The sequence below is a fragment of the Xiphias gladius genome, chromosome 1, assembly GCF_016859285.1.
Source record: "Xiphias gladius isolate SHS-SW01 ecotype Sanya breed wild chromosome 1, ASM1685928v1, whole genome shotgun sequence".
Classification (NCBI taxonomy): Eukaryota; Metazoa; Chordata; class Actinopteri; order Istiophoriformes; family Xiphiidae; genus Xiphias; species Xiphias gladius.
This window is the reverse complement of record NC_053400.1, coordinates 18,573,837-18,601,522: the sequence shown is the minus strand read 5'-3', so window position 1 is coordinate 18,601,522 and position 27,686 is coordinate 18,573,837. Positions and strand designations below refer to the sequence as shown.

The 27,686-nt window shown below is 38.9% G+C and overlaps 1 protein-coding gene across 3 annotated transcripts in view; it reads right to left on the bottom strand.

Annotated features, from left to right (window-relative positions):
• The window catches only part of rnf111 (ring finger protein 111), a 34,080-nt gene extending 9,204 nt beyond the window's left edge, over nt 1-24,876 (bottom strand). For 2 of the 3 annotated variants that reach the window (XM_040127308.1, XM_040127326.1), the window contains exons 1-8: nt 24,718-24,876; nt 24,317-24,379; nt 19,838-20,724; nt 13,549-13,681; nt 4,170-4,324; nt 2,686-2,880; nt 2,040-2,440; nt 1,247-1,499 (exon numbers count right to left, since the gene is read on the bottom strand). In XM_040127308.1, the coding sequence (XP_039983242.1) occupies nt 1,247-1,499; nt 2,040-2,440; nt 2,686-2,880; nt 4,170-4,324; nt 13,549-13,681; nt 19,838-20,714 (2,014 nt within the window). In that variant the 5' untranslated portion in view covers nt 20,715-20,724; nt 24,317-24,379; nt 24,718-24,876. The remainder of the gene's footprint in view (nt 1-1,246; nt 1,500-2,039; nt 2,441-2,685; nt 2,881-4,169; nt 4,325-13,548; nt 13,682-19,837; nt 20,725-24,316; nt 24,380-24,717) is intronic. The other variant, XM_040127317.1, reaches the window with a different exon arrangement.
• Between the last annotated feature and the right edge of the window lie 2,810 nt (nt 24,877-27,686).

Below are 27,686 nucleotides of genomic sequence, written 5' to 3'. Positions count from 1 at the left end.
TGTATTTAGTCATAATTAGCATATGAATTCTTGAGTTATGGCCAAAAGCGTATTTTCCGAGGTCACAGTGACCTTGACCTTTGAACCACCAAATTCTAATCAGATCATCCTTGAATCCAAGTGGACGTTTGTGCCAGATGTAATTAAATATCCTCAAGGCGTTCCTGAGATATTGAGTTCATGAGAATGGGATGGACAGAAACAGAACCCAAAAACATAATGCCTCTGGCCACGGCTGTTTTGGAGGCATGAAAAGGCTAATGAGTATTTATGACATTGAATCAAAATAAACTACAGTGCCCATGCTTATTGTAATCAACAGACATGTCTTACACGGCTCAGTGATGGGTTTTTAATAACTTTTGGACTCCCAGCTCCCTGTGTCTGTCTTGGTTGAGTGTGATATTTTTTTCTTCTACAATACTTTGTGGATAACAATGGAGCTCAATGGAACATAGAATTAAATTATAGCAGACTTCAGCTACACAGGAAAAACTTGTTAATAGGATACTTGGTTTTGGGGGGTGGTAAGTTTGTGGGATTTGTTGTCAATAAACTAAATATAGAATGTCACCTGACTTATCCTTTAAAGAAAAGACAAAATTTTAGTCAGTTCTGACCTTATGCATTAGTCTAAATAGGAGTGAAAGGGTTCTACGCTTACACTTTATGCCAGCAGAAAAACAACTTTGTTCATGTTACAGATTATTCATTTGTAGCAGTATTTTTGTAGTTGTTGGCACAAACCTTCTGCAATAAATGACAGGTTTGAGTTGACTGCCGTGAGTCATCCATTTAATAAATATTCACTTTTTTTCTTTTAGTTTTTCTTGGTGTAGACTTCCTTCCCACTTTTCCAAGCAGCAGTGAAATGAGGCAAAGAGGCAGGCAAGAGAGAAGTGAGCATAGGCACCAGCAGCAACTAACTCTTACTACATCCCCAGGAGAAAGCCTTGTCACACTGCTTCAATCTCCATACTGAGCTATTCTGAGTAGAATGAGCAATTAACTACTTCTGCCTGGTACAGTTCCCACAGCTCTTGGCACATTAACCATCAGCCTCTGTTAATTACTATTTGCATTAGGTTTTAGGAGTGCAGCTGTCTGCCAGTTTTCATAACTACTATGGCGCTGCAAATGAGTGAATTTTCCAAATACAGCAGCAGACGCTTGATGTTATGATTTGAAAAATTGTACTAGTGGTGAATGTCTGGTTTCCTGTACTGCATAAAGGTGGTGTACTCACAGGAAGGGTGGATGTAATGTCTACAGGGCTGGGGTTGCGTTTGTGGCTGAGGCTGAGCCACCATGGAGGAGCTGAACGAGTCCACCACAGCTGGCTGGCTGGGCCCAGGGGTGCCCTGGGAAACATAAGCAGGAGGCCGTGAAGTGGAGCCTGGGCAGCAAGGGTCAAAGGCCGAGTTGCTGCCATGGAAACTAGCCCCGCTGTTTCCACCACTCCGAACACTGCTGTTGCTTAGGTCCACTGGCAGAGTTTGCTGTGGGAGGAAGGTGGAGATGTTACAGAAAGAGGAGGGACCAACTTCTCTGGTGGAATGCTAAATTAATCTTTATTTCAAAGAGAACATTTTCCCAGAGTTCAACTACAGTCACACACAATTAATACACAATTCATATCGTATATCATGTGCAATGAAAGCTGCTTTTCACTGTTGTATTTTTCTTTCAGAGAGAAAAGAACCTTTGTTTATTCTGTTTTCCTAGCTGAATGCTGTTTCAAGACAGACAACTCATCTTGTGTCAGTAGCGACAAATGTTGACCACTGACAGAGGAAGAGGAGGGCGGAATGATGCATAGTGAAGCTAAGTAATCATAGCAAGACCATTTCAAAAACTCTAATACTTAAAATGCATTCAAACAGTATAATACTTAAAGTAACACACTGAAGGAATCCACTCAATTACTACTTATAAAAGGTTGAATTAATTTGTGCTGTGCTTCCGAATACTTGCCACCAATAAAGCAAAAACCACTGTAAAACTACAGTATGTCAGTGTTGAATACAGCAGAGGCATACCTGGTCATGGTAGTGGGCTGTGTTGCTGCTGCTGCTACTACTACTGTTGCTGCTGCTGCTGACGCCAGCACAGGGTGCGGGCAGAGCGCTGGGCCGTTCCACGGGGCAGCTCGGCTCGTGAAAGGGCAGGGACCCCGGGGGCTGCGGTGCTGGGTGATGGACATGGTGGAGGAAGTGGTGAGCATTGCTGTGGCTGTGACTGTGACCGTGGGTGTGCTGCGAGCTGCTGGTCTGCTGAGAGGACGACGCCTGCAAGCAGCTTGAATGGGAGTGGCTCAGGGACAGGTGACCAGGAGAGGGGCCTCCACATGGAGAGTGCTGCTGACAGCAGGATGGGAGTCTGGGCATGGCCGTGCCTGCGTTTTCTCCTGCTGTACCTGACAAACCTGGTCTGCTGTCATCTGATGTGAGTAAGGCATATGATTAGGAAAAATATCGGATGAGACAGCGAGTTAGCGTTTGAAAGGGCAGAAAACATAGAGAAATACATGTGACCTATGGTGATGCATGACTACACAGTACAGGCCATTTCAGAGCTTAATGTATAAACAGTTTAAGTAATATCAGCAGCTGAAAGGAGGTAATCTTGGACTCAAGCTCTCTCTGAGCAAAACAGCTGGTTTCAACATGCCATGTTCTGTCTTACCCTCTGTAGCTGTGCGAGAAGAGCCACTCGGCCTTTGTGTGTGCATACTTTCAGGTATTGAGCCTGGGCAGCTAGTGGAAGGGCCTGGGGCATCATTGAGCTCTGAGGTAGAGGCATGATGGGAAGATGATGATGAAGACGACCTGACTGTTTGAGGGTGACTGCTGCCAGAGGTTGTTGGCACAACGGAAAGATCTAGGGAGGAAAAAAAACAAAAAACATCTGGTGATAATTTAGAAAAAGGAGGAGGAAAGGGGGAGAAATGACAATTAATACAGGTATCACTTCAGAGTCTATGCACTAAAAAAAGACAGAAACATAAAAGCACACAAATCATTGCCAAGACAACAGTTAGCTTTTGTTTCTCAAGATACTGATAGAAAAGAGAACTACTGATCCACATAAAAAGTTTTAAATATTTCATAACAAAATCATAAGTAACTACAATTAGAGTGGTCTGAGCTCTGACTACGTGTTTCGTTTTCCAAATTATCCAACAATCAATGACATTTTATGAATTTATGCTATGTTAGTTTTCAAACAAATTCACAATAATACTTACAACACATAATGTGCTATTTATTACTTGTAGATTAAAATGCATGATTTTCACAATTTATATGACCACCAAAAATCCATCTTGACACTTTGTCTGGAAAGAATAATCCTCATGTGGACTGCAGCATGTGTGTACTTGTCTGCAGAGGCTTTGCAGCCAAGGAGAAGAGCAGACCTTATTAGCATTCCAGTGTGTGAACTCCATCTGCTTCTCATATTCACAAATTAAATTCCCCCCTTTCTCTTAAGAAATGCAAATACTCTAATACTCAGTGCTTTACAGTTTTGCTATCCATCACGTGTGTGGGCTGATAAAGAGACTGACATTGGACTTAAGTCACACAAATGCCTAAGGTCAAAAAGCAGCCCGCTTTTACAGAAAATAAAGTACTTGTGTACTGTGAAATAAAATGCAAATAAATATGGTACTGCTTGAGGTTAATGGGGGTTAAAGTTGATGGTTAATGTACAACAGTATACTTGGTATTCTCATAACCTAGAGGCTAATTGATTTCCATTAGAGTTCCCATTTAAAGCATAACAACTGATTTTTATTTTACTAGCTGAATTAATAAACTCTTAGATATCAGGATCTGAAATATTCTTTTCACTAAAAATCATTAACACATTTAGAAATCTAAATTTTATGATTGCCCTGACTCTGGAAACTCTTTAATTAGTAACTGAATACAACACATAATATCAAGGATACTTGATTAGCTACTGTGATTTTATGAGTAGCTTGCTAAAAGAACACACAGTAAGATTTCAAGGTATCACAGAACAATCCTTCATGCTTTGATATAGCTGGGAGGAGGCAGATAACCAGTAAAGGGAGACTTTCATTAAAACTATGCTTAGTTATTCTTTGACCAGACATGGTTCAAATGGGCTTGGCTGAAGGACTTTTCTAGGTTAGTTCCTACCATCTTCATCAACAGTGAGGTCCACCACCTCCCCAGCATTCTGACGCAGTGGTTGGATGACAGTGGACAGTCTGTGACGTCCACGTGGCTCTTGGAGGCGATTCTGGGAGCAACTATTAGCCCAAATCCTGCCAAGACCCCCCACTGAGCGTGACCTGTAGACATACAGACATTAAAAAAAAAAAACCTTTTACACTAAACTGTAGAACAAGACCACCAGGAATATGATCGGAGCTCAGTGAAGCATTTGCTTCATTGGAGCCAGCCTCTCGAGCTCATTTCCAGGACAGCAGCTGCTTTGACAAAAGCGTGCTGGTGAAGAAGTAAGTGAGGAAGCAGCGGTGGACAATTCTGACAAAAACATTTATATCTGGTCTTACTACCTGTTGCGCATAGTAGTTATTACTGCAGGCTCTAAAAATAGTCTGGAAATTTGATTGCGTGCCGGTTAATTAAGTCATCTGACATTTACCTTTTGTGATGGAAAGAAATAGCCACAACCTCTAAACAAACTTTTAGAATTGACCTCTCTTTATGGCAGACACCTTGACCTGTGATAGCAGGAAAAGCATCAGTGTTACTACGAACATTAACAATATCTCTGCAACAGAGGTGGCACCCTGAGTCCAAAGTGTCAATTTATACCTGAGCAGTTTATTTAATTTGAGTGCTAACATAGTGACTGATCCTTATATGATTATTTATACAGCCCTTGTTTAGTGTATACAACTGCATTTGTAACATAACAGGCACAAACCAATGAATTTCTTTTAAGACAGCACTTCTATTTTAAGAGATTTAGTTTAAAACAACACATATACCTAAAGCTGAAATGGAAACCCAAGCTAGCTTACATTTCTTAAGTATGTATGTACAGCTGTATGAAGGTGCATTATGTTTTTTCATGCCTCACAACTGATCATGTAAAAAAACAGTGACTGATCTGTGGCTGTGTCAGAAACTACGGATCGCTTACTTTGTGCCATTATGGAGCTCTGCTTCCATGACCATCCCACCACTTCCATCTAAATCTTACTATTCTTTCCACATGCTTTCCTTTTTCCTACTTCTCACTCAAATGCTCTGTACCTCTCTTGGCCAACCTTCAGCCCTTCTTTTCTTCCTTTTAATTTTCTCTCTCAAAGGCTCCTGTTACTCTAACCCTTGCTCTCTGAGACTGGAATGAGAGGCCAGGGAATAGCTGCATTTCCCCCCACAGTGCCGCAAAGCCAGGTGATCAGAGGGAGGAGGAATGAGCCCGAGGGACAAGAGCTAAGAGACTGTACGAGAGTGCTGTAAAGCTGGATACCATGGAGCTTTGTGGCTAGGTGATTTCACTGTTGCTCCCTGGGAGATTTTTTAAAATACACAGGAGCAGGGGGAACTGGCTGTAAATTTGAGTGCAAACAGCACAGCCTTATTAACCAAAGGTTCTTAAGTGCCAAACTAAATTATAGACCAGCTCAGTGATTCTTATTGATTAAATCATAGACACATAAGAAATTATCCATTATCCATTATCCAATATAACATTCCCTCTAAACTACACTCAGTTAATTTGGGGGTTTTTGTGACTGGTATTGTGTATTTAAAAGAATGTCAATTGCTTCAGTAATTGGAAAAAATTAACTTAAAAGAAATGTTTGATATCTTGCCACAAATCAAAAGTGTTTGACGGAGTTTACTAAAAATGTAAATGGATAAATGTTTGGATGTAATCTTATGGACTTGTTAAATTATTGATGTATTCCTTGTAATGCAGAATGCTCAATTAAGAGTTAAGCTTTGATCACATTCCTCAGATATGTTTCAACTCCGGAAATGCCTTTTTCGCTGCTGTTTGTGAGAAGGGGGATTCCCATTTGCTCATACTGTCTGCATCCAATTCAATTTCCTGTGAGACATGCTGCACAACAATGAAAATGGAATAGAGCAGAAAGCTTATTAACTCTGTTGATTCACAAATCATAAAAGCTAACTCTGTATAAATGCATACACACACAGACACACACACAGACACACACACACACACACACACACACGTGACTACCCACAAAATACACAGTAATGAGGGTGGTATGCACAGGGGCACATCGTGGTTGTGTTAGGGTCTAATTGGCCAGGCTCCTCAGTTCTGGGTTAATCCCAGGGAGCAGGACTACCCACAAGGGATGAGTTCCTAATTAAGTAGACCTGGGATTATTTTGTAAATATCTGTTTACCACCATGACCCCCTAGGTGTGAGTGTGCTGGGACTGATGCCACTGAAAGCTGAGTTTGGGAGTTAAAGGGGAGGAGATCATACAAGGTGGGAAAAGCACTGTGTAAGAGTGGTAAACAGTTTGATGCATCAAGCTTTGCATGGATGAGTTTGTCTTCACTTTCTAACTCTCAGCACTGAGCAGAGAATTTTGAATATATGCTCACAAAGAGCACTGATCTGACACTTATGTAGTATGGCATGCAAAGCCTTTATGTTGATACAGTACATTTTCCTTGGGATCACCATAGTAAAAACACAAAAAGAAATAATACAGTGATGCACTGAAACATTATGACCATCACTACTTAATATGCTGGTCCTCTGCGAATCGCCAAAACAACTCCGACCTGCTGAGAAATTGACTCTACAAGACATCTGATGGTGCCCTGTGGTATCTGGCACCAAGACGTTAGCAACAAATCCTTCAAGTCCTATATGTTGCAAGGTAGACCCGATGCAGATCAGACTTGTACCAGCACACCCCCCAACATTCTGCCGCTGGTTCGTAGTTTGTCCCCCCTCGGACTACTGTTGGCCCTAGTCAAAGTCACACAGGTCTTTACACCTGCCCATTTCTCCTGCATCCAACACGTTGACCACAAAAATCGACTGTTCCCTCATTGTCGAATATATCCAACATCCAACAGATAGTTCAAAGTTATTAGCTTCATCTGTGAGTGGTCATAATGTTTTGGCTCAATATAATACCACCTAGCTTTTGGTCAGCAGCTACTTTAAAACTGTCTCACAATTTTACTTTTAATTAGTGACATGTTTGAATAGCCAACGATTTACTGAACCTTCTTGAATGCAAGAGAATTTTTTTGATAAGATATATTATAAAAAGGAAGAGATTTCAAAAATGATAATGATGCAAGCAAAATGTGAGAGGTTACACCAGCTGTCATGTTTTTTTCAAAGTTAGATTTGGTTAAGAAAACTTTAATCTGCAAGTTGAACCTTTGTTTAATCTCCAACTTGAGTGGAATAGTTCAGTATTTTAGGTCAGACATTTGTTGATCAGCCATACCATGCAAGTGACTTTCATACCTGTTTGTTTTTAGCTATCTTAAACACAGGTACAACATTACCATTTATACATGATAGGATCTAAAATGGATTCCTGATGACAGTATGTGTTATAGTCAAAGAAAGTCTAATGACATTCAAAATGTTTTGTGACCCTACTACTATGCATGTCCTGAGCTGAGACTGATCAAGGCCTTTTTAAATTGATCCATATCAGCGACATAATGCTTGTTTATTGTAACTCACTGGACTCCGGTTAAAGCAGCTTCCAAACACGCCCCATAGTGCACTGTTAAAACACTGGAATGTTCTCCTAATGCACTGCTATGCAAGTGAGTGAAGTGTGGAGTGGCATGAACAAATAAATAACAGCCAGCGGTTCAAATTAAAGATATCCACACTGACAGTGTGTCACTGAGCAATGTGAGAAGAACAAGTTTGGGTTAAAAATTTTGGTTTTGAACTAATTTCAGTAATATTTTGCACCAAGTCCCTAAACTGCTGCTTTTGGTTGAAAACTGCATTTGAACTTCCACAGTTTGTACAAGCTGGGAATAAAGAGAGGCTGTCAATATCCTTTCCACGCCTTTGTGCCACAACAGTAACTGACTGCCAATCTTCTGTCCAAAGACATTATAATAAATACTATTAGACACTATACAAAATACCAGAGGAAAGGACCATTAAAAGTAAAGCTCTTTTTGTTCATGTGACTGTTAAGGCATTTTTATTTAATCAAAGTATGCCTATGAGTGCACGGTGAAGCTGGTTTATACAGGACAATGCAAATACTATATTGAACAGGACATTGTCACAATTAAAAGAATGGGATCTGAGCCAACCAACCAACCAACTAACCGGTAAATAAAAAATACTCGATTAAGACACCCTTAAACGTTACCAAAAAAAAAAAACAGCCAAGGCCATGATACCTTATGCATGTGTTTGTGTGTCTGCACATGCATTGTGCCTATGTTGACATAAAGTACACACAAACACACATTCACAAATTGGACCACTGGCAGTGTAAACAAAGATTTCATTGCTCATTCTGTTGGCTTTTGATTCTCCGCCCTCCTGCTCCACTACTGCCCATCCCCCCTTCAGTGAAGCTCATCTCTACACTCTCTAGGGAACCAGGACATCTTTGGAAGTCAGGAAAACACACAGAATAGACAAGCTATGGCATTCCAAGCTTGGTGTAATCCTTTCTGGGGAACTATTTTCAGATACTACTGTTACATTAATATAAATAGGGAAAGGAGGGAAACGTACTGTTAGGGAAGAGCTACAAAATGGGGTACAGAAAGAGGTTAACACATAGGCAGTGGTTTCTGAATTGTACTGCATAATCGCCTACATGAGGAATTAGGGGAGTATTGAGACAGGAAGTTATATTATGAGTATGAGGAAATAAGATTCTCAACGGTCTTAGTAAAATGGAGTGGGCTACAGTAAATGGTGGTGGGAGATATCTTTTGTAAACATATTGCTGTCACACTGTAAATATTTAGCAGTTCCTGTGAGAAACAGAGCACTATGTTCCAATTCATAGATCATCCAATCATTAATCCTCTCTATATTTCTTAAAACCAAGCAGGAAACCCTCATCAACTACCCTGTTTAACCACTTCCTTTAACCAGACTAGGTCAAAACCTAGTATATGACTGGACTGCCCTTTATTGGTTTACCTTTCACCTACTCTCTATGCTCACAGATACAGTTTTAATACAGCCGAATTCTCAATAAAGCTGTTCTCATTTACATGTTTTTCTGTTTCTGTTGTCAGACAATGGAACAAGTATGAAATAGTGACTGACACACAGCCCATTAAGACTAAATGTTATCCAGCAGTCACTTCCAAGCCATTTCCAAGCTGCTGCCCAGCACTGCTAAAATCCTGATTTTATAACCGTGACGTCGTCTGACAAAATCACCATACACATAACTTAAAGTCAATGGCTGTGCTGTGATTTTGGCTATATTTACTTGTAAAATAATCAATCAAAGAGAATGTTAGAGGCTTATTCGTCTCTGTGTCAGCTGCCATGAGGTCAATTGAATGAGACGCATAGAGAAGTGTCCCTGCGGAGGGAAAGCCCAATCTCACACATGCGGAGCAATACTGGCAACTCTCTTCTACAGAAAGTAGCTAATGTTTGTCCAGAAAGTCACTAGATTTGTCGCTTGGTAATTTTGTGAAGAAAAGTCGCTAAAGGGGAGGTGAAAAGTTGATAAATCTAGGGACAAAGGCACCAAGTTGGCAACACTGCCTGTACGCCCCCCCGATGATGTCTTAGAAACCGTTTTCACCAATTCATTTTGAAAGAGCAACGGCCAAAGGGGAAACCCCAACACTCGGCCGGCCGACCAATGATTCAGCACTTCGGCATTTGGCTGACCAATGGCGTAACTTTATCACTCACTAAGTCAGTCACTCATTCCGTCAGTCAGTCCATCATGGATATTCGTGTTTATAGGGCTTGCCCCACTGATGCAGTCCAGCCAAAAAAGTTTACACCAGTTAAAGATGGGTGCTATGTAGCATTAAATAGATTATACGGTTTTGGATATACCATATACCATATTATATGGTTTTGTTCTGGTGTAGAATGGATATTAACTGTCAAACATCACTTTGCAAAAAGCACAGTATAACTTCTAAAAATCTTTAAAAAAAATATTCACATCAATCATGAGCTGGTACTTTATGAGTTACTCACACAGACTGATATTGATTAATGGACATTAGCTCTGTACTAATCCTGTGGTCAGTGCATTCAGAAAGATATTTCAGTGTTTGTCTTTTCAATAAATTTAAAAACATTTCTAAAATTCTGTTTTAGCTTTGTCATTATGGGGTACTGAGTGTAGATTGATGAGGGGAAAAAAATAATTTAAACGGTTTTAGGCTGCAACACAACAAAATGTGAAAAAAAGTGAAGGGGTCAATACTTTCCTAATGTACTGTGGTTTGTCAGACATTTTCCTCTTAAACCTCTCCCTATAATTTAACTATGCATGCATGCATCAATATTATTACTAACAAAGAACTCACACCACTGTGTGTCAGAAATCTGAACTATCATTGTCAAGAAGACATGATGTTTACTGAAATAGATTCTCTACCTCATGCTAGTTTCAAGCATCAACAAACTGATTTTCATACACTGCTGAAATGAATTAAAACAAAGGCTGGAAAGTGTGGAAAACACATTAAAACACTGTGGCATTTCTTGGAAAATGTTTTTGTTACAAATCAAAGTCAACATGATTTATAGTAAATGGGCTACAGCCTGCAAAAACACTTTTATGAGTATCAAATCTCAAAATAGTAATAACCTAATCACATCCATTGCTCTTCAATGTCACTGTGAGTGTTAATAACCCAGTAATTAAGAAATTCTGGCAACGTATGGTTTTAATATGTGCATGGCATGTAACACAATGAGCCTTCCACATGCTCAAATTGGCTTTTTTTTTTTGCCACACCCACTTTAACCATCCACCTATGACACAACTAATTCTAAAAATTTAATCAGATGATCAGTAAGTTTTATGTGTTATTTTTCTAGAAAGCGTTAAATAACAGGAACACTTTGCAGTTCCCTTCAGAGTGTGGTTGTTTTAACTGCTATAAACAACTAGGCATGCAACTGTACTATGCCTGCATTCTCTGGGCAATGTAGGCAGAGCTGTGGAATCCATGAAAAAAGCAAATCCAATGCACTGTACCACACCCCACACCCTGTGCTCTTTCATCCAAAAGAACTATACATATCCTTAAACACTAGCAAATCAACAACCTGCATTTACTCCTTTTCCTAGTTGTGTCATAATGGCTGCACCTGCATGCACAGATCAACCCAAGCCATACTCTGGTTAAGGTTTTAATCAGGTTAAGGCATTTAAATAGTCTTTTAATCCACAACAGAATATCCATGTGGCCATTAATATATAGGAATGATTAGAATGGCAGAACATCGTAATCTACCATCATTGTCTTACCCTGAAAATAAACAGTCTAAGAGCAAAAAGTATGAACATCTCCCCTCTTTAATTGTAGGCTACTTCAAGAAAAACAATGTTAAAAGAAGCAAAACATCACAAACAACTGTCAACTCTTTATTATACAGACTGCTTTCAGTGTAAAAATAAATCCAAAGGTCGATATAAATCTTGCGACCCTTTCTTTCAGCATCAATTTCTCCATTGTTTGTCCCAAACACTCATAAGTTTGCCTGAATATTGCTACATACACTGCTTCTGTTTGTTGCTTGCTCATGAGTGCAATCCAAAGTGTGACAGGCTCATGAGCACACTAAACACATACCACCAACTCTCACCGCTGCATTCCACAAACAGTATGCAAGGCAGTCCTGTACAATGGTGCTCAATTATAGGATGAGTGATATGTGAGTATCACTCCCTGCTTTAGAGAGGGCATACTATCCACTAATATCAAAGTTCACACATGGCACCCAAAAGCAGACGTTAGTTGTAAAACATTTCAACTTACTGTTTTATTAAAGCAAAAAGACTTAAGACTACCCCGGTAAACAGCACATAAACAGTATCACCAATATGGCTTAGCAGTATGGGGAAAGGGGTTCCTTCTTGCTCTAAAGAAATGGGAACACCACCACTTGAACATTCATGCAAGATATTGATAAGAAGCTTGTCCTCAGCCCCAGGCTCAAACAGATCTGATTATTCATAAATGAAAAATGTTCTTAACAATTCTGACAAATAATAACGTTTCTTATACTTTTTGCACTGGCTGAAGTTTGATTTATAGCTCTCCAAATGATCCCGTCATCAATCTACTGTTCAGTTTTAGTCCTACTGGAACCCAGAATTACTAAAAACCATACAAGATTATTAAAGAGATTTTGGTTTTAAAAGGTGAGTATAGCTCCTTATTTGCTAATAATACTTGTGGTGTACGTCAGGGTTCAACAGTAGGTCCCAGGCTTTTTTAGTCTGTAGATGCTAACCACAATTAAGAAAAGTACTATCTTTATTGTTGTTAATAATACACGACTGAACCAGCCAATGAAACCAAATTACCCCTACTAGTCTTCGATTAAGTTTTGCTGATATCAGCTGCTGAATGTTGCAGACATTTTTGTAAGAGATGTTCTTTTTGGTTCACCCAAATCACTCACCGAGAGAAAGATCACGGGAACTGGTCCCTGAATGTAAAATCATATCCCCTTAATCTTCTGTTTATAAGATTTGTAGTAAAGACTTGATAGTAAGGTTAAAAAAAAAAAAGTTGTGTAATCTTGCTTTAACTGAACAGTTTTTATCTCCTGCAGACCTGGAAAAGGTCATCAATGCCTATTGTGACTTGCTTGCACTTGTTGCCTTGTTAAACAGGATTCCTTTTGTGTCTTGTATAGTCCAATTTGTTTATGAAAGTGTCTAAAACATTTTGCAAGTTTTTTTTAGAAAAGTTCAATAAAATGGTTATTATAAATAAAGGTGGGTATAGTCTTCTTTTTTTTCCTCTTACAAATCTGGTTGGCCAACATGTCCACATATTTTACTCAAAAATGCGCTCAAACGTGTTTATCTTGGCTGCTATTTACCGAAAATTGGTAAAAGTATTTCTAGGGATTAATATATTCTCAGTATCTGCTGATGGCCTTGTGATGTAACAAAATTGTAAAAAGAAAACAGTTTTTAAAAATCAAATAGGATATTATGTTAGCTTTTTTACAACAGCATGGAAATCTCATACCCCAAGAACATCAACCGCACATCGCTATTATTCAGCCTATAGGTTAACCAGACAAGGCAGAGGGACTTAAATAGCTGGAGCAAAAAAACATGATGAAAATACTATGACTATGAAGGGCTATGAACTGAATTGAATTGTCTTATATCTGAGCTACAGTCCAACATTACCTTACCTTACATTATGCAAAAAAAGGATTATAATAGGTTATAATATTCAACTAATGACAAATTCATATAAGATCTTATTTTATTCCACACACCACAGATCCATACTTACTGACGGTTAGTCATACCATCAAACAGATAAGTTCAAAGCTTGCTGAACAAGCTGAGGTGCCTACCTGAAACCATCTCCGACTGTGACGATCTCCACCTCACTGTCTGTTGAGGTGACATTGATCTCCTCGCTTGCAGGGACAGCAGGGGCTGGAGCTGGAGTTGCCTCAATCACCACCACATCCTCATCTAGAGCACCTGAATACATCAGGGGAAGTTAGTATATGTTCTGACAAACACCATACAATCTGACAAAAGCATTAAGTACAATAAAATTAACAGAAAAATAAATACTTAAAATGAAAACATTAAGCTTGTATGTTAGTGATTTTGGCTACTTTTCATTTTATTTTGACACTCTGCTCTATCAGGAATATGTACATTAAAGTTAGGTGAATATTTTGACAATTACAAACAAACTAATGTGCCTGATTTGTGGGTTTTAGGTATAAACATATTAAGTTTGTGCATGTGGTCATATGAATCTACTCTCACACAACATAGAGATGTACATAACACTTTTCCTCCCTTTATTTTCTAATCTAACCCAAAAAACCTGTGCATCCTTGCCTTTTCAATGGCTTAGTCTAAAACCAAGCAAGTTGTTTAAGTGGCCAGAGTGTATTTCTACAGTTTCATCCTGCTAACAGCAGTATCACCTGGCTAACAGCAGCGCTCCACTTTGTTTGCACTGAGATTGGCTTTCTTCCTAAAATCTGCCCAGTGATTGGTTACCTATGCAACAGATGTCACCATCTCTACCTGCCCTCTGCCCATGAGAACCCCCTCAGGTATGTTCACTAAGAGTAAATGGTAGCAATTGAGGTCAGAAAGAAGAAAGTAAACTATTTTTTTTTCCCCCAGTCACAACAATTAAAGTTATTTTTTTATATTTTACATGGAAATAACTACAATGTTTTAATAAAGCAAATACTCAAATTTGGAAAAACCTATATCGTGACACAAACATAGACCCTATGGGTTGAAACATTCACAGACTCAAGCATCAAAATGCACATTCATATCAGCTACAAAGTAGAGTTTTTTAAAAACTGATTTAAATTTTATGGATTACACAGTAATATTCCATAATTATGACAACATCATAACTTTCAAAAATCTTCATTTTTATAATTGAAATATGACATGTTATATACAGTACTGTGCAAACATTTTAGGCACTTTAGATGGTTAGATTGAATCTGATTGGTCCCCAATTCATTCTGCAGCATGACAACGACCCTAAACATAGAGCTGGAGTCATAAAGAACTATCTTGCCACAGATGGTATGGTCCCACAGAGCTCTGATCCCAACATCATCGGATCTACCTGGGATTACATGAAGAGAGAGAAGACACTGGGAGCCTGAATCCACAGAAGAACTGTGGCAAGTTCTCTAAGAACCTACCTGCCAAGTACCTTGAAAAACTGTGCATAAGTGTATCTAGGAGAACTGGTGCTGTTTTAAAGGCAGAAGATAGTCACAACAAATATTGATTTTACTTTTTTTTTTCCTGTTTACTGTACTTTGTATGAAGTTAATTGATAAATATAAACTATTCAAGGCATTATTTTTGAAAGCATCCTCTCTTCACTTTTAGTACATGAAACTTTTACTGAGTACTGTATATTTCAGCATTAAACTGACCACATGCACTCAAAAAAGATCCCTGTCAATACTTAATCTCTAGTGCTCCTGCATGAGTTTTAATGCCATCCACAAACAAATTTGAGACAAATGCATTATTTTAGGGTTTAGGCATAAATCTATCGATTTAGTCCCCACCAGTGATGACGATAATATGCAGCATGTAGTTACAGACAATATACGCTTATTTGTGCTAACAGTCTCATGTCTGTTTCTAATCATTGTCACAATTTCTCAGTGTAAGTGAGAGTTGCTGACTCATCCATCTGGTGTATGAGTCAAAGTTACATTCTTAAGCCTTTCATGTAAATCTCATGCCAAACCATTACGGCAGATAGCAAATCTTAAATATGTCACTCTCAACCTACATTCAAAATACTTATGTCAACCTATAAGAACTGACACATTTAGATACATTTGTTCATTGCTAACAATACGATGACTGTGAGCAAAACTTTACATTCAATTGATATTTGGTAAGGTTTCACTTCATTTAGAATTGAGCAGTAAATCTAATGCAATGCAGTCTATTGATACAAGGCATTTTAAAGTAACTGCTACATCACTTATATTAATGAGTAGCAACATTTATTTGTGCAAGTCTTATGCTTCAGTGGTGCCGACTGTGTTTTTGTGCACATCACTAAGTGACTTGTCATGCTAGCAAAGCCATAATTTCCCACTGTGATTTGTACTTCCAGTGTCTCCTGAGAACTGCTGCTTAGCACCCTCTGTAAGTCTAGCTGCCTGGCACTCTGGTGGAGCTTTCATGTGGTTACACAAACACTACCACCAGTCAAGTTGGTAGAGAACTGTACCAATATGTGCACTGTTTGGTTAGGTAAACAACACCTACCACTACTATTCCTAACATGACTTTACAACAAAAACTGGAACAAACATGTTAAAAGCCGCATGTACACGCTCTCTTAAGTCCAACTTAGGTAGCAACTTGATCAGTTGGTAGTAAGAGGACATGTAATAGGTTTGAGATTGAACAAATTCGCAGAATTTTATTGTGTTTAACGACAATCCAAGTGTGACCTGCATTCAAAGATATTGTTTATTCACATTTTATTATCATCTGTTGAGCTTAAATTAGAGGTAGGATTAACCTGTTTCCTGTCTACAACACACACCTACTCCAACTCAGGAGTAGGTGTGTGATGAAGGCAGGTTTCATCACTAGGCTCCTTCCTTTCCCCTGCTGTAAACACATGCCTTGTTTTCCCTGCGAGACCTGCTGTTTCTATGCAAATGCTGACGCTCAACAGTGTCTGAGTTTTCTCCCACCTGCCTCCCTTCACAGAGGCACAACAACCAACTTTCCACATTCCCTTGGGGCACAGCAGAAGGAATATTGCTGAGGCTAAATGGCTACATAAAGCAAACAACAAACCACTGTAAAGGTGCGGCTTTTCACAGGATATACTGACTCCTGTTGTAAATACTGAAAAATGTCAGATCAGAGAGTAGAAGGTGCCCTTGATATGTACACTAGGTTGTCCTACTTCGCTGAGAATGAGAGCAGAAAGTGATGGTTTAGATTTAGGAGCTGCATAAACCTGTTGTTCCAACGGGTACAGAGGACAGCAATTTCATTTACGGCCTGCCAGGTGTGGGGCCCTGAAAAGCACAGGGGAGTAGCTATTCCTTTATCAGTGGTATAGAAGTCATTGCAAAACCATAGACAATATTCCAATGCATGTTGCAACATTTATCATGTTTATGGAATGCTCAAAAGCCATAATACGGCTCATTACATTTTTTTACCAATTTGCCTTTTTTACGTAGACTAGGGACACATAGCAGCTATAGGCTGCCATGTAAAGTGGAGGGCAAGAGCCATTTGAGAGTACATTTTAACTACTGACAAACACTATGCAAGGTGGGTCCTCCGTCTATAGGGGTGGGAATCTTTGGTGATTCTAGGTTTCATGACTTAATTCAGAATCGGTTATCAATTCACAACAATTCATGATTCCAGTGTTTCCCACAGAATTAGATTTTATCTGTGGTGGTGGTAGCTGAGCGAACACAAGGTGCTCCACTTTTAATATTTTAATCATCAGTACTTTTGTGACAATAAATAACAATGTATACAACTATGTCTCTGTGTTTGCTGTCCATCTCACCTGTTGCTTCCACCCTAGCTGGCTCTCCCACTGCAGCATGTTGGATGCTGTCATCCTCCTCCTCTCCTACATCTCTCTCTTCATTAGCTACAGCTATCCCTTCCTGACCCTCTCTTGCTGCTTCAGCTACCACAGCAGCACTGGTTGAAGCCTGGAAATATTCAAAACAAATTAATTGGACAGCTAATCACAATGGTTGGACTGTTCAGCTTTCCCAAGTGTGTCTTGTTAAGTTTTTAGGTACTCTGTTTTGCTAAAACCTCTGGTCCAGACAGTCTTTGCGCCTCAGGACGAACCCTTTTGAGACTTTGAAAATATTTTTCAATATTTAACTGGATTGAGGGAGCAAACACTCAGTGTCAGAGTTAAAGAATTAACATTAATGTTACCCACTTGCACAAGCAGTCAATACTGACTAGCAGCTATGCTCTGCAGGGAAAAGTCAACAACAATCCACCCTCCTACGCATGATCATGTTTTGATTCAGTGTGTCCATTGTCAATGTGTTTGAGAGAGAGAGAGAGAGCAAGCGCTGGGGGGGGGGGGGGTAGCTAAGTGAATCAATGCACTTCGCATAGCTCTTTGAAATAGTACAAAATAATCCAAATACAATATGTGGCAGTCAATGTCGTATTGTGGCGAGCTGCCACAAATAAATCAATGTATGGGAAACACTGGATTCAATAAAATTAAAGTTGGGCACTATATTTTGATTCTTACTCCAGCGCACTGTGTGCCAAACCATTGACTCTTGTCCTTTGCCCAGTGAGCTGCAAGTGAAACAGTTAAGCTAACTGATATTGATTAGGGTCAGTGTCTGACTAACAGAAAAAGCAAAGGGAAGGGTGTGAGGGTATACAGCTTTTTTATGTAAGTTATTTCATCTAAGTCGTTTAAGTTAACTGAATTAACTTAGAAGCATTTTACATTCTTCTTCCTCTATGAGAATAACAAAATTGAATTGCAATTTACTGTACAACATCACTGGTTAAACTTTTTGGTAAAAACAGAAGTCAGTGTACGTGTTCTGGAGTAAGGTGGGCAAGGGGAGAGGCAAAAAAGCTTCTAAGGAGGAAGGAGTGAAAAAGCGGAGTGCTCCGTCATGTGATTGTTAATGTTATGTCTCCAGCAGTGGAGAACAGCCTCTCTTTTGCAGCTTTAGTACCATTTATTTAAAACGCTATAGAGGTGTAAGAATTTTCAATTGAAACAGCTTGCATTTTTTTGAAGATGAACTACAAGATTACTCTAATATGTGCACCTGCTACACTGTCCAGGTGCTGCACTGTGCCCTCACTGTTGAGTTCTGCCTTTTTCATTTCATCAACATAATATTATTAACTAATGTTATTAAAAATCGATTTTTGACATTTGTGAATAGATTCAGAATCATAGGAGATAAGAATCGCAATTTTTTTAATATAGATATTTATCTCTCTATCTATATATATAGCTATAGATAGATATATCTATATCTATCTATCTATATCTATATCTATATCTATCTATATCTATATAGATATATATAGATAGATATATATAGATATATATATAAATAAATAGAAATAAATAGATATATAGATATAGATAGATATAGATATATATCCATTTGTCACCCATCCCCATCTGTTTACTTCCCCTTTACTTGAGAGCTAGAATGTAATCACCTGGTGTAGAATGAAAACCTGTAGACTCTTGATTATAGTTTACAATCATCACACTTCTGCTATAACCAGTTAATTCATTATTGTGCAGTGGAGGGAACTGGAAGTCTAAGGTTAGAAAAATTGTGACAATACATGCCTATTAAAGTCATTTAAAATTTAAGAAAATATTACACACTAACACTAACAAGTTAAGCTCGCATTGCAAGTTGAACAACACACGTGGACCTCTTTTCCAGCAATGGCTATTCTGTTTTTCTTTTCCACATCAATGTACTACAATTAAAATATGTGAATTATTGCTGGATAGTTTTTTTTTTTTTTTGGCAATGTTAGAAATCATGGTGCATCTGAGCTTTAGGAACCATCATCTCCATTATAATTTTTCAACTGTGATGGTACCCCTCTTTGCCTACTTTTTTTTTAAACAAACTGCAAATAACAAATCATACAAATTAATACCATATATCCACATTGTGTGTATCCTTCTGCATGTTGATATTTATGAAACCCATGTTGTCTAATAACAGTTAAAAAAGCCCTGATATACTATGTAAACCCTCTAAACTTTCTTTTACTGATTGGTTATCAATTAAAAAGATGTACAAATACAGTACATTTTAACTACCCCAAAAACAAATGTTTAAAGTCCCAAACATACAAATACACAATGCCTGACTCTTATCGCATAGTTTGGCCTCTGTAGTCCACAACATTATGGTGATCGCATGCGATGACACATGATGTTAGGTAAGCCTTCTCCATTGGTTTACAATGCTTTTAACTATATGGTATAGCCCACTTAAAAATACCTCATGCTGTATAACAAAATATATTTGATACAATACAGAGGTTACAATGCAACACAAAAGTTACAACTTTTCTAGAGTCAGGGTTTGTAAATACCTGTGGCTACAGTAGCACTGTTGGGCTGGCTGCTGGTGCTGCTGACATCTACATACAGCTCATCTTCTGCTTCCGTAGAAGAGGGGGAGGACGAGTCACTACTCAGCTCCTCGCTGGAACTACTGGTGCTATGGAGTAGAGCATACTTCCTACGTGCAATCACTTCACGTTTCTTCCTCTGCAGTAATAGTCGCTCCTTTTGCTTCTGAGTCCGCTGACCCCCTCCAGGAGTTGTTTTAACAAAGCGTTTCCTATGCAGAGGCCGTCGGCTGCTCAGACATGGCCGCTTCAGCAGCACTGGCTCAGCCTCAGACCGCACCCACTTATGAGAACGATTCCCCCGAGTTCGACCCAGAACAGGGCGCAGGCTATGTCCGGTGGCTCCTCCTGCTGTCAGGGCAGGAGCCTTATGTTGGCCCCCTGTTGCTCCAGCTTCCCCTTCATCCTCTGAGCTGAGAGTGTCTGAGTCCCCAAATCGCAGGCTAGAGGAAGGGGAGGAAGCGCAGTCACTGAAAGAGGACTCGTGATTATGTTCATCCTCACTGGGGTGCTGTAAAAGTTCTACCCTTGGACGCTGAGGGGCCAGTGAACTCTCACTGATGTGGCCCTCCTTCAGCGAGCAGTCTGACGGACCTGCCTGTTGGCCTTTTCTTTTTCTGCGTCCAGGGAGGCTCCGTTCTGAGTCTCTGTGTGTTCCCGTGTCCCTCAGGGGCCGATGCCGGGACTCACACAGGGTTTCAAATTCACTGCCTGCCTTTCCAATCACCTCCATGTTGTTTGGGAAACTCTTGGCTGCCTCCATCGGCTCTGGGTTAACCAATGGCTCCTTCAGATGCTCCTGTCTGCTGGGGGCCTCAGATGGCACCTCACTCTTCATGGTGGCAGGTCTACCCTCACAAGGAACAAAGGACAAAGGACAGATCATTATGTCAGTGACAGGATTAAGACCTTTCAAGGATTCTGGAATATCAAGACCAATTTCACAACAAAAATGAAAAGCAAAAAAAGGTTCACATCTAAAAATGGGCCTGATCAGTGATCAAAAAATATTCTACGTTGTAATTCATCCATGAAATGCAATGCTGAAATGACCTGTTAGGTAAATAAATTAAAAACAAGTCACCAATGGTGCATTCAAATATCAGTGATAAATTCAGGCAGCTTTCCAAGATCAACTTGACTCCATAAGCTAAATCAGAAAATCTGATCAGATTTGTTTGATCATTTGACAGATTTAGTTAACTGCTTCAGTGTGCTAAAAATATGACAAAATCTTAAAGCTATGGACTCCAGCCATCACATCATTTCAAACAACACTGGACAACAAATTGGAGACAAAGCTTGCTCGACGAGCGTTTAAGAAAAACCTATCCAAGGCACCAACCTTAATTTAAACAACTAGTGTAATTGATAAGAAAAAAAGAACAAGATATTTTTATATCTAATAATCCGTAATACCTATCCTGAGTTGTAACAATTACAAGGCAACCTTAAAAGGCTGCGAGGGAATTTAATAAAAATAGGACAAAAATTGCAAAAGTTAGGTAAGAAATATATAGATAATGCATGAGAAATAAAAGAGGCAAAAGTTATAAAAATATAAACATCTGTCATTTATCTTTACATTTTTGTAAAGATCCATATTATTTAATTTTTTCAATGATGCAGATAATTTGATAATTATCATCTCATTATTCTCATTATGCTGAATTGATCAACATCAGCCCTTTAGAAAACAACTTAAAGCAGAGAATAGCAGATTTTCTTTTAACAAAAAAAAATTGTATTTATTTTTTCCTAGCATTTTACTGAACAATCAACAGCACGTATACCTAAAAAGAAACATTAATTTGTCTGTAACAATTCTGTATTAAATGTGGGGCAATCTGTTCATTCACTAACAGTCATTCTGATTGTAATTACAAATTAAAACAGCGTGACCCACGGCTGCTGATTAAAGACAGAAAACAAATACCCACAGGATGAGTCAAAAGTAAAGGCTGAGTCAATACTGACATGCTTTATTTTTGATTCCAGGCAATGCATGAATCAGACTAAATAAAAATGGGATCTCAAAGGGAATATCGACTATAAAAACCAATTTTAATGTCTATGTCAAGATACTGGGACAGTTCTGTCTATCGTGTGCACCAACAGGTGACTCCCAAGAGAAAGAGAGTCTTTAAGCATGTTGCAATGGGAGAATTTCACAGCGGTGTAAGGTCTCCCAGAGCAAAACCAAATTCCAGCATTGTCAAAATTTAGGTTACTTTGTAATTATGAAACAAAAGTTTGTGTCTATGTTAAGACTCTATGTTTATTTTCAGAAGGCACATGGCCGATTACCCCCTCTGCCAGCCAACAATGGTGTTAGTCTCGACAAGGGTTACCATACAGGGGAAACGGTGTTTCCAAACTGGCAAGAAAGAAAAAAGTCTCTTTGCCCTCAATTGTCCATAAAACAGGAAGCTCCTTTTAATGCAGTAAATAAATTTGGTATATTACTGATCCCTGCTTTTAAGAAAATTGCACTGTTTTTGCACATGTACTGTTCAGTTACACAGATATCCTGATGTAAAGTAGATGGCTTTCTTGCAATATATCACACTCCGAACAACAGCTCAAATGGTGATATCATTGTTATCATGGGCGAGATATCATATTGTTGTGCTTTAGGAAACAAGAATGAAGTAAAATGGGAGGGGTTTGTTTTAAACATGTGGTGTACCCTGATTGTAAAGGATTGTAGTACAAGAGCTGTAATAGATCAGGCTTTTTATAGCTAATAGATCAGTTTGGACATCCCAATTGTTTAATTTGGGCAATAAACACACATAGTGTTTATGCAGTAGCAAAGAGTACATATGATTCCAAAAAATTCCAGAGGCAGAAACATTAAATTTGATCGCTCCTTGGCATTTTTTGTGGGCATCTCTATTGCAGATATCACTGTGTCATTAATTACATAGGGTGTCACATATTTGTGGTGATGTTCACTGAATGCGCTGTGTTTGTAGGCAAATGGTCACATAACCCGAGGTCACACAAGTTCAGTCTTATGCACTATATGCATGTGGTGATACTACCCATAGCAAAAAGCCAAACACACTTCTTGATGTGATGTAATTAGAAAATAAAATCATGGTACTACTATTTCAGCAAATGATGTAGGAACATATTGTACCGGACCTTTTCTACGTTGCCATCGGGAAGTACAAGTGATGTAACAACAAAGAGAATAAAACCAATGCTTTGCCAGTCCCATCAACATGGTTTGCTGACAATACCCAATTAAGAGACAACAAGATACATATATAAATTTGGATGTCTTTCTTTCCAATTGTGCTTTGAAAAAATATCTCTGAAGGTGATGAGTGTCAAAATCCCTATGTAATTTTATTTGCATCAAAATATAAGCTGTTATAAACAAGGCCTGGATGGCAAACATGGTGAAACATTGGGGGGGGGGGGCGCTGCTCAGTTGTTGGCAAATTCAAGCATCATATAGACTTTTTTAAGACACATGGCACAGCTATGTGGACTACAATAGATTGTATAGGTGTGCAATGTTACCATATATGTCATTTGCAGAGGTAAAACAAACCACAAAAAAAAAAACACAAAGTAATGCCACTGCAGTCTTCATTTACGTCTTATTTCATAATAACGCCTATATTTCCACTTGACCTGAAGCTGTAACTTTTGTGAAATAGGGCTGATGTGTTTGATGTTGCCAGGGGATTATTTTTTCAACAATTTGGTGAAACTGTGAATTTAGTCAGCCTACTATTAATAACACACTCCATAATGCGCTTTATGCTTTAATATACAACTCACTGAAGAGTGGGAGTCCTTCAGATGCCACAGAGAAAGCTGCGCAATGACATGCATGAAGTCTGGGGCCTCAGAGGAAAGCTCTGAGGGAAAAAAAATCCCCATACATCAAAGCTGAAAAATACAGATTTCTCATAAAGAGGATCGAATAACGACAAGCGAGAGATAATGCGGCTACGACCAACTGAACCAATCGGAACAACTTGTAAAAGAAAATATATGGTGTAACAGAAATGGCAAGTGAACCAATTCAAGATGTACGACTAAGGCAGGACTGCTGAGCTGCTGCTAACGATGCCCACTGTGCTTTCTGTCTGTGAAACGACTACCAACCACTCTGATTAGGCAAGCAAAAACAGAGCTACATAGTTTTATTTTTCTTGACAGTCTCGAGCCTGAAACTAAGGCTAAGCATAGTTTCTACAACGCTTAACAATTACAATAAGCTCAGCTGCTGTCTGTATCCCACAAACGCTGCTGATGTGACTAAGGCCAGATAAACTGGTGTTAATGGAGAAGCACATCCAATGTTGGGAACTTATGGTACGATTTTTTTCGATAACGAAACAAGAGAAACCAATGTGGACCGCTAGCCACCTAGCCTGACACATACTCCAGACAGAAGACAACAAAGACAACACGTACCTGGGTCTAAGTCCTTTTTTCAAAATGTGTCACCGTCCTTTTTCAAACATGTGAGGTTAAATCCTGTGGGAAATAATGACAAGCGTTGAAAACGGGCAGTAATCCAAATGTTAACCCTAGCTGCTACTAGACAGGCCTATACAGAAATCGCAGTCCGAGGACGTTAGTGACTGGGAGTGTGAAACTGACAACACAGTCCCGGGCTGAGCAGAGAGGCAAAATCGACGGCAACGGGCCCCTGGTAGCTACGAGCTAAGCTAACGTAAAGGCTAGCTCCACTTCACTCATCAAATACCCGATTATACTCAGCCATTTTGACTGGCACAGGAATCCTATCGAATCTTAAAAAACACTACGACTTCTCTATTATGTTTATATTTGACAATATAGAAATGCCTCACTATTAGCCCTCGACGAAGTTCCCATTCCTGCCTTCCGAGGAATCCACTGTTGTTTACCCAGCAGGTCGTCTGTTTGCTGGCTACGGCTCACAGCTACAGCGCAGCCGTTGGAGAAAATTGAGCCGTTGCTCTTAGCGCCGCACGGGGGCGCCACATCGTTCCTAACCATCGCCTAGTTTACGATACTTTGCGACAGCCTGACTTAATCCCTTTCAAAGCAGAGGGTGTGTAAAAAAAAAAAAAAAAAAAGGTTTATTCTCTCTTCGTCCTGTTTGTAGAGCTCACAATACGCGCTGTGTAATTATAGGTCTGTACTCCCATGTATTGATGATGATGTAAGTTGATTGTCATTGTTTTGCATGTATCACTTCACTGAATCCTCGATTCCAAATGCTAGCGCGCCCACTAGTGGATGTAGGTTGGACATGTAGAAACAAAAGTAGAGCACCTGAAAACCCCAAATGCAAGATTCTCAAGAAATGTGTAATTGCATGATAAGTGGTCCAAATTTGACATTGTTTTTTTGTAGATGGCCATAAAGCAAACAGGTTGCAAGGTTTCATCTTTAAAAATGTATTTGCCTTTTATAAAGCGTTTTATAGCATTATCATGTGTTTTTATGTAAAATCTTAATCTTAAAAGTATCCAGTAACTACAGCTGTTAGATAAATGTAGTGGAGTAAAAAGTACAGTATTCGCCTCTGAATTGTAGTGGAGTAGAAGTATATAGTAGGTGAAAACGGAAATACTCAGTAAAGTACGAGTACCTCAAAATTGTACTAATAAGCAGTACTTGTGTAGCTGCTTTCCATCACTAGTAATTGCACAAATTGGGGTGACATGAAAAGACAGATACTCTTGACAGATGACACACTGTCATTGAGAAGCATAAATAATCCTACCAAGTATAAATTATTCATATATAACATAAATACACCAACAATCCCTATTCAGGTTGCAAAGAATCATTATTTGAGATGGCCACTCATTACCCACTGAATGGGTAAAATGCTCCTGAAAAATCAGTCACATAACCCATGCACTGACTTTTCTCACTCCCATTAATATTCACACAATGCAGAAATAACTATATTTAAATTTTACATACCAGACAATATGGCACCCTTTAACACAAGATTTATAGTGTAATGAGTGATGTTTACAGAGAAACACAGTGTCTTGACATTATATGTTATTGGATAATGTGAAGTCGCATGTGACCCCTCAAGTTGTGAACAGTTCAGTCAGAGAGGGGATTTCCCTTCTCACATTGTTTAATTAGAATATTTTTTAGATTCCTGACATAAATCTATGCAGTATTTCACAAGAAAAAGGAAAAGACTGGAGAAATGTCAGCAAAGAAAACATAATTTAAATTTTTATATTTAGATAAATTATCCCAGTAATTATCTTGTGACCCCTTGTGGTGGGTTGGGAACCACATGTTTATGTCATCAGATCATCCGCCAAGCATTCTGTAGAAATGAGATTGACACTCAGCCCAGATAGGAAGGGAAGAGCAAATGCTTTGGGTTTAAACATGGCACTGCCGCTCACTAATTATCTTTGGATGTAATCATCATGAGTGTTTGTATATGCGGATGCTGAGTTTTACTTGCTGGAATTAAAACGTAGAGAAAGATGACATTTAATTGGCACACGAGCATTCACAGAAACAAACCTGGTCACATATAAGAAACGTACAGATGTACTTGTTTTTGTAAAATATGAAGGACTGTAAATGTGTCAGTATGATTCTATCAATACAATTCATGTTCAGTTTCAATGAGTTGTCAAGACTTAGGGTGCTACATTACTGAATTTGGTGAGCGTGTGAGATTTATTGGGGTTGCAGCTCATGTGTGAGTGTAAAGTTATGGAATTAAAATTTATTTGTGTCTCTGAAAAGTCTTTAGCGTGACGGTAGATCTTTCAGTGTTGTCAACTATCATTATATGGTGAGGAATAGCTAGGCCATACCTGTTACCTGCATACCCGTACCATTATGAATTATATTATTCAGAGAGTACTGACATTTTATTATTCTAACAAATATTATAGAAATTATTGAATGCATCAATGACTTGCCGTCTGCTTTGATCTTAAAAAAAGACCTATGGTCCAGAGTTCACAGCTAAGATGGACCTGAAGAAGATCTAAGGAGTCCAGTTGTGTATCCACAGAGAGAAACTGGGAAGACATTTCTGCATCATAAAGTATAAGTTTAACCAAGCAAATTTACACATACAAATGATGAAAATAACTTGAGGATGGGTACAGAATAGGAACAAGAAGACATTTAGAGCATGGTTGACAAAGTATAGGTGCAGAACAACACAAGCCAAGATCTTGCTTATTGAACACTAGTTTGTACCAGTAGACTTACATGTTATAAGTATCTGAGGCGGGCGAGGAAAATTTAGGATAGGATTAGGTAGAGAGCTTAAATAACTTATGAATACAGACAGACAGAGAAGAGACTGAATATAGTCTGTGCAAAAGCAACAGCTGGGTACATGTGGGCTGAAAAAGGGAGGAATCTGTGCAGGCCACTTTGGACTAAACATTTTACATTCTTTGCTAAAGATTATATTCCACACCATAGATCACAAGGCCTGTGTCAATGCTTTTTTTGTAACAGCAAAAATTCTGTAGACTATAAAGAAGACTTGTCAGCTTCTCTGCAAAGCACTCAAATTAAATTAAAAATGGTGGGAAAACTCAACAGTTTGTCTGCGGAACTATGTTGGATACAAGCTGCGATGTTGAAGTGAAGGGGACCTTAAGTTAACACTCAGTACCGAAACCACCTTATGATCAATAGTTACCTGCGCCAGGGAGGTTATGTGATCACTTTTGTCTGTTTGTTTGTTTGTTTGTTTGTCAGCAGGTTTACGTAAAAACTACTGAACTGATTTGCATTGGGCATGGACCATGAAAGAACCAGTTAACTTTTGGGGCAGATCTGG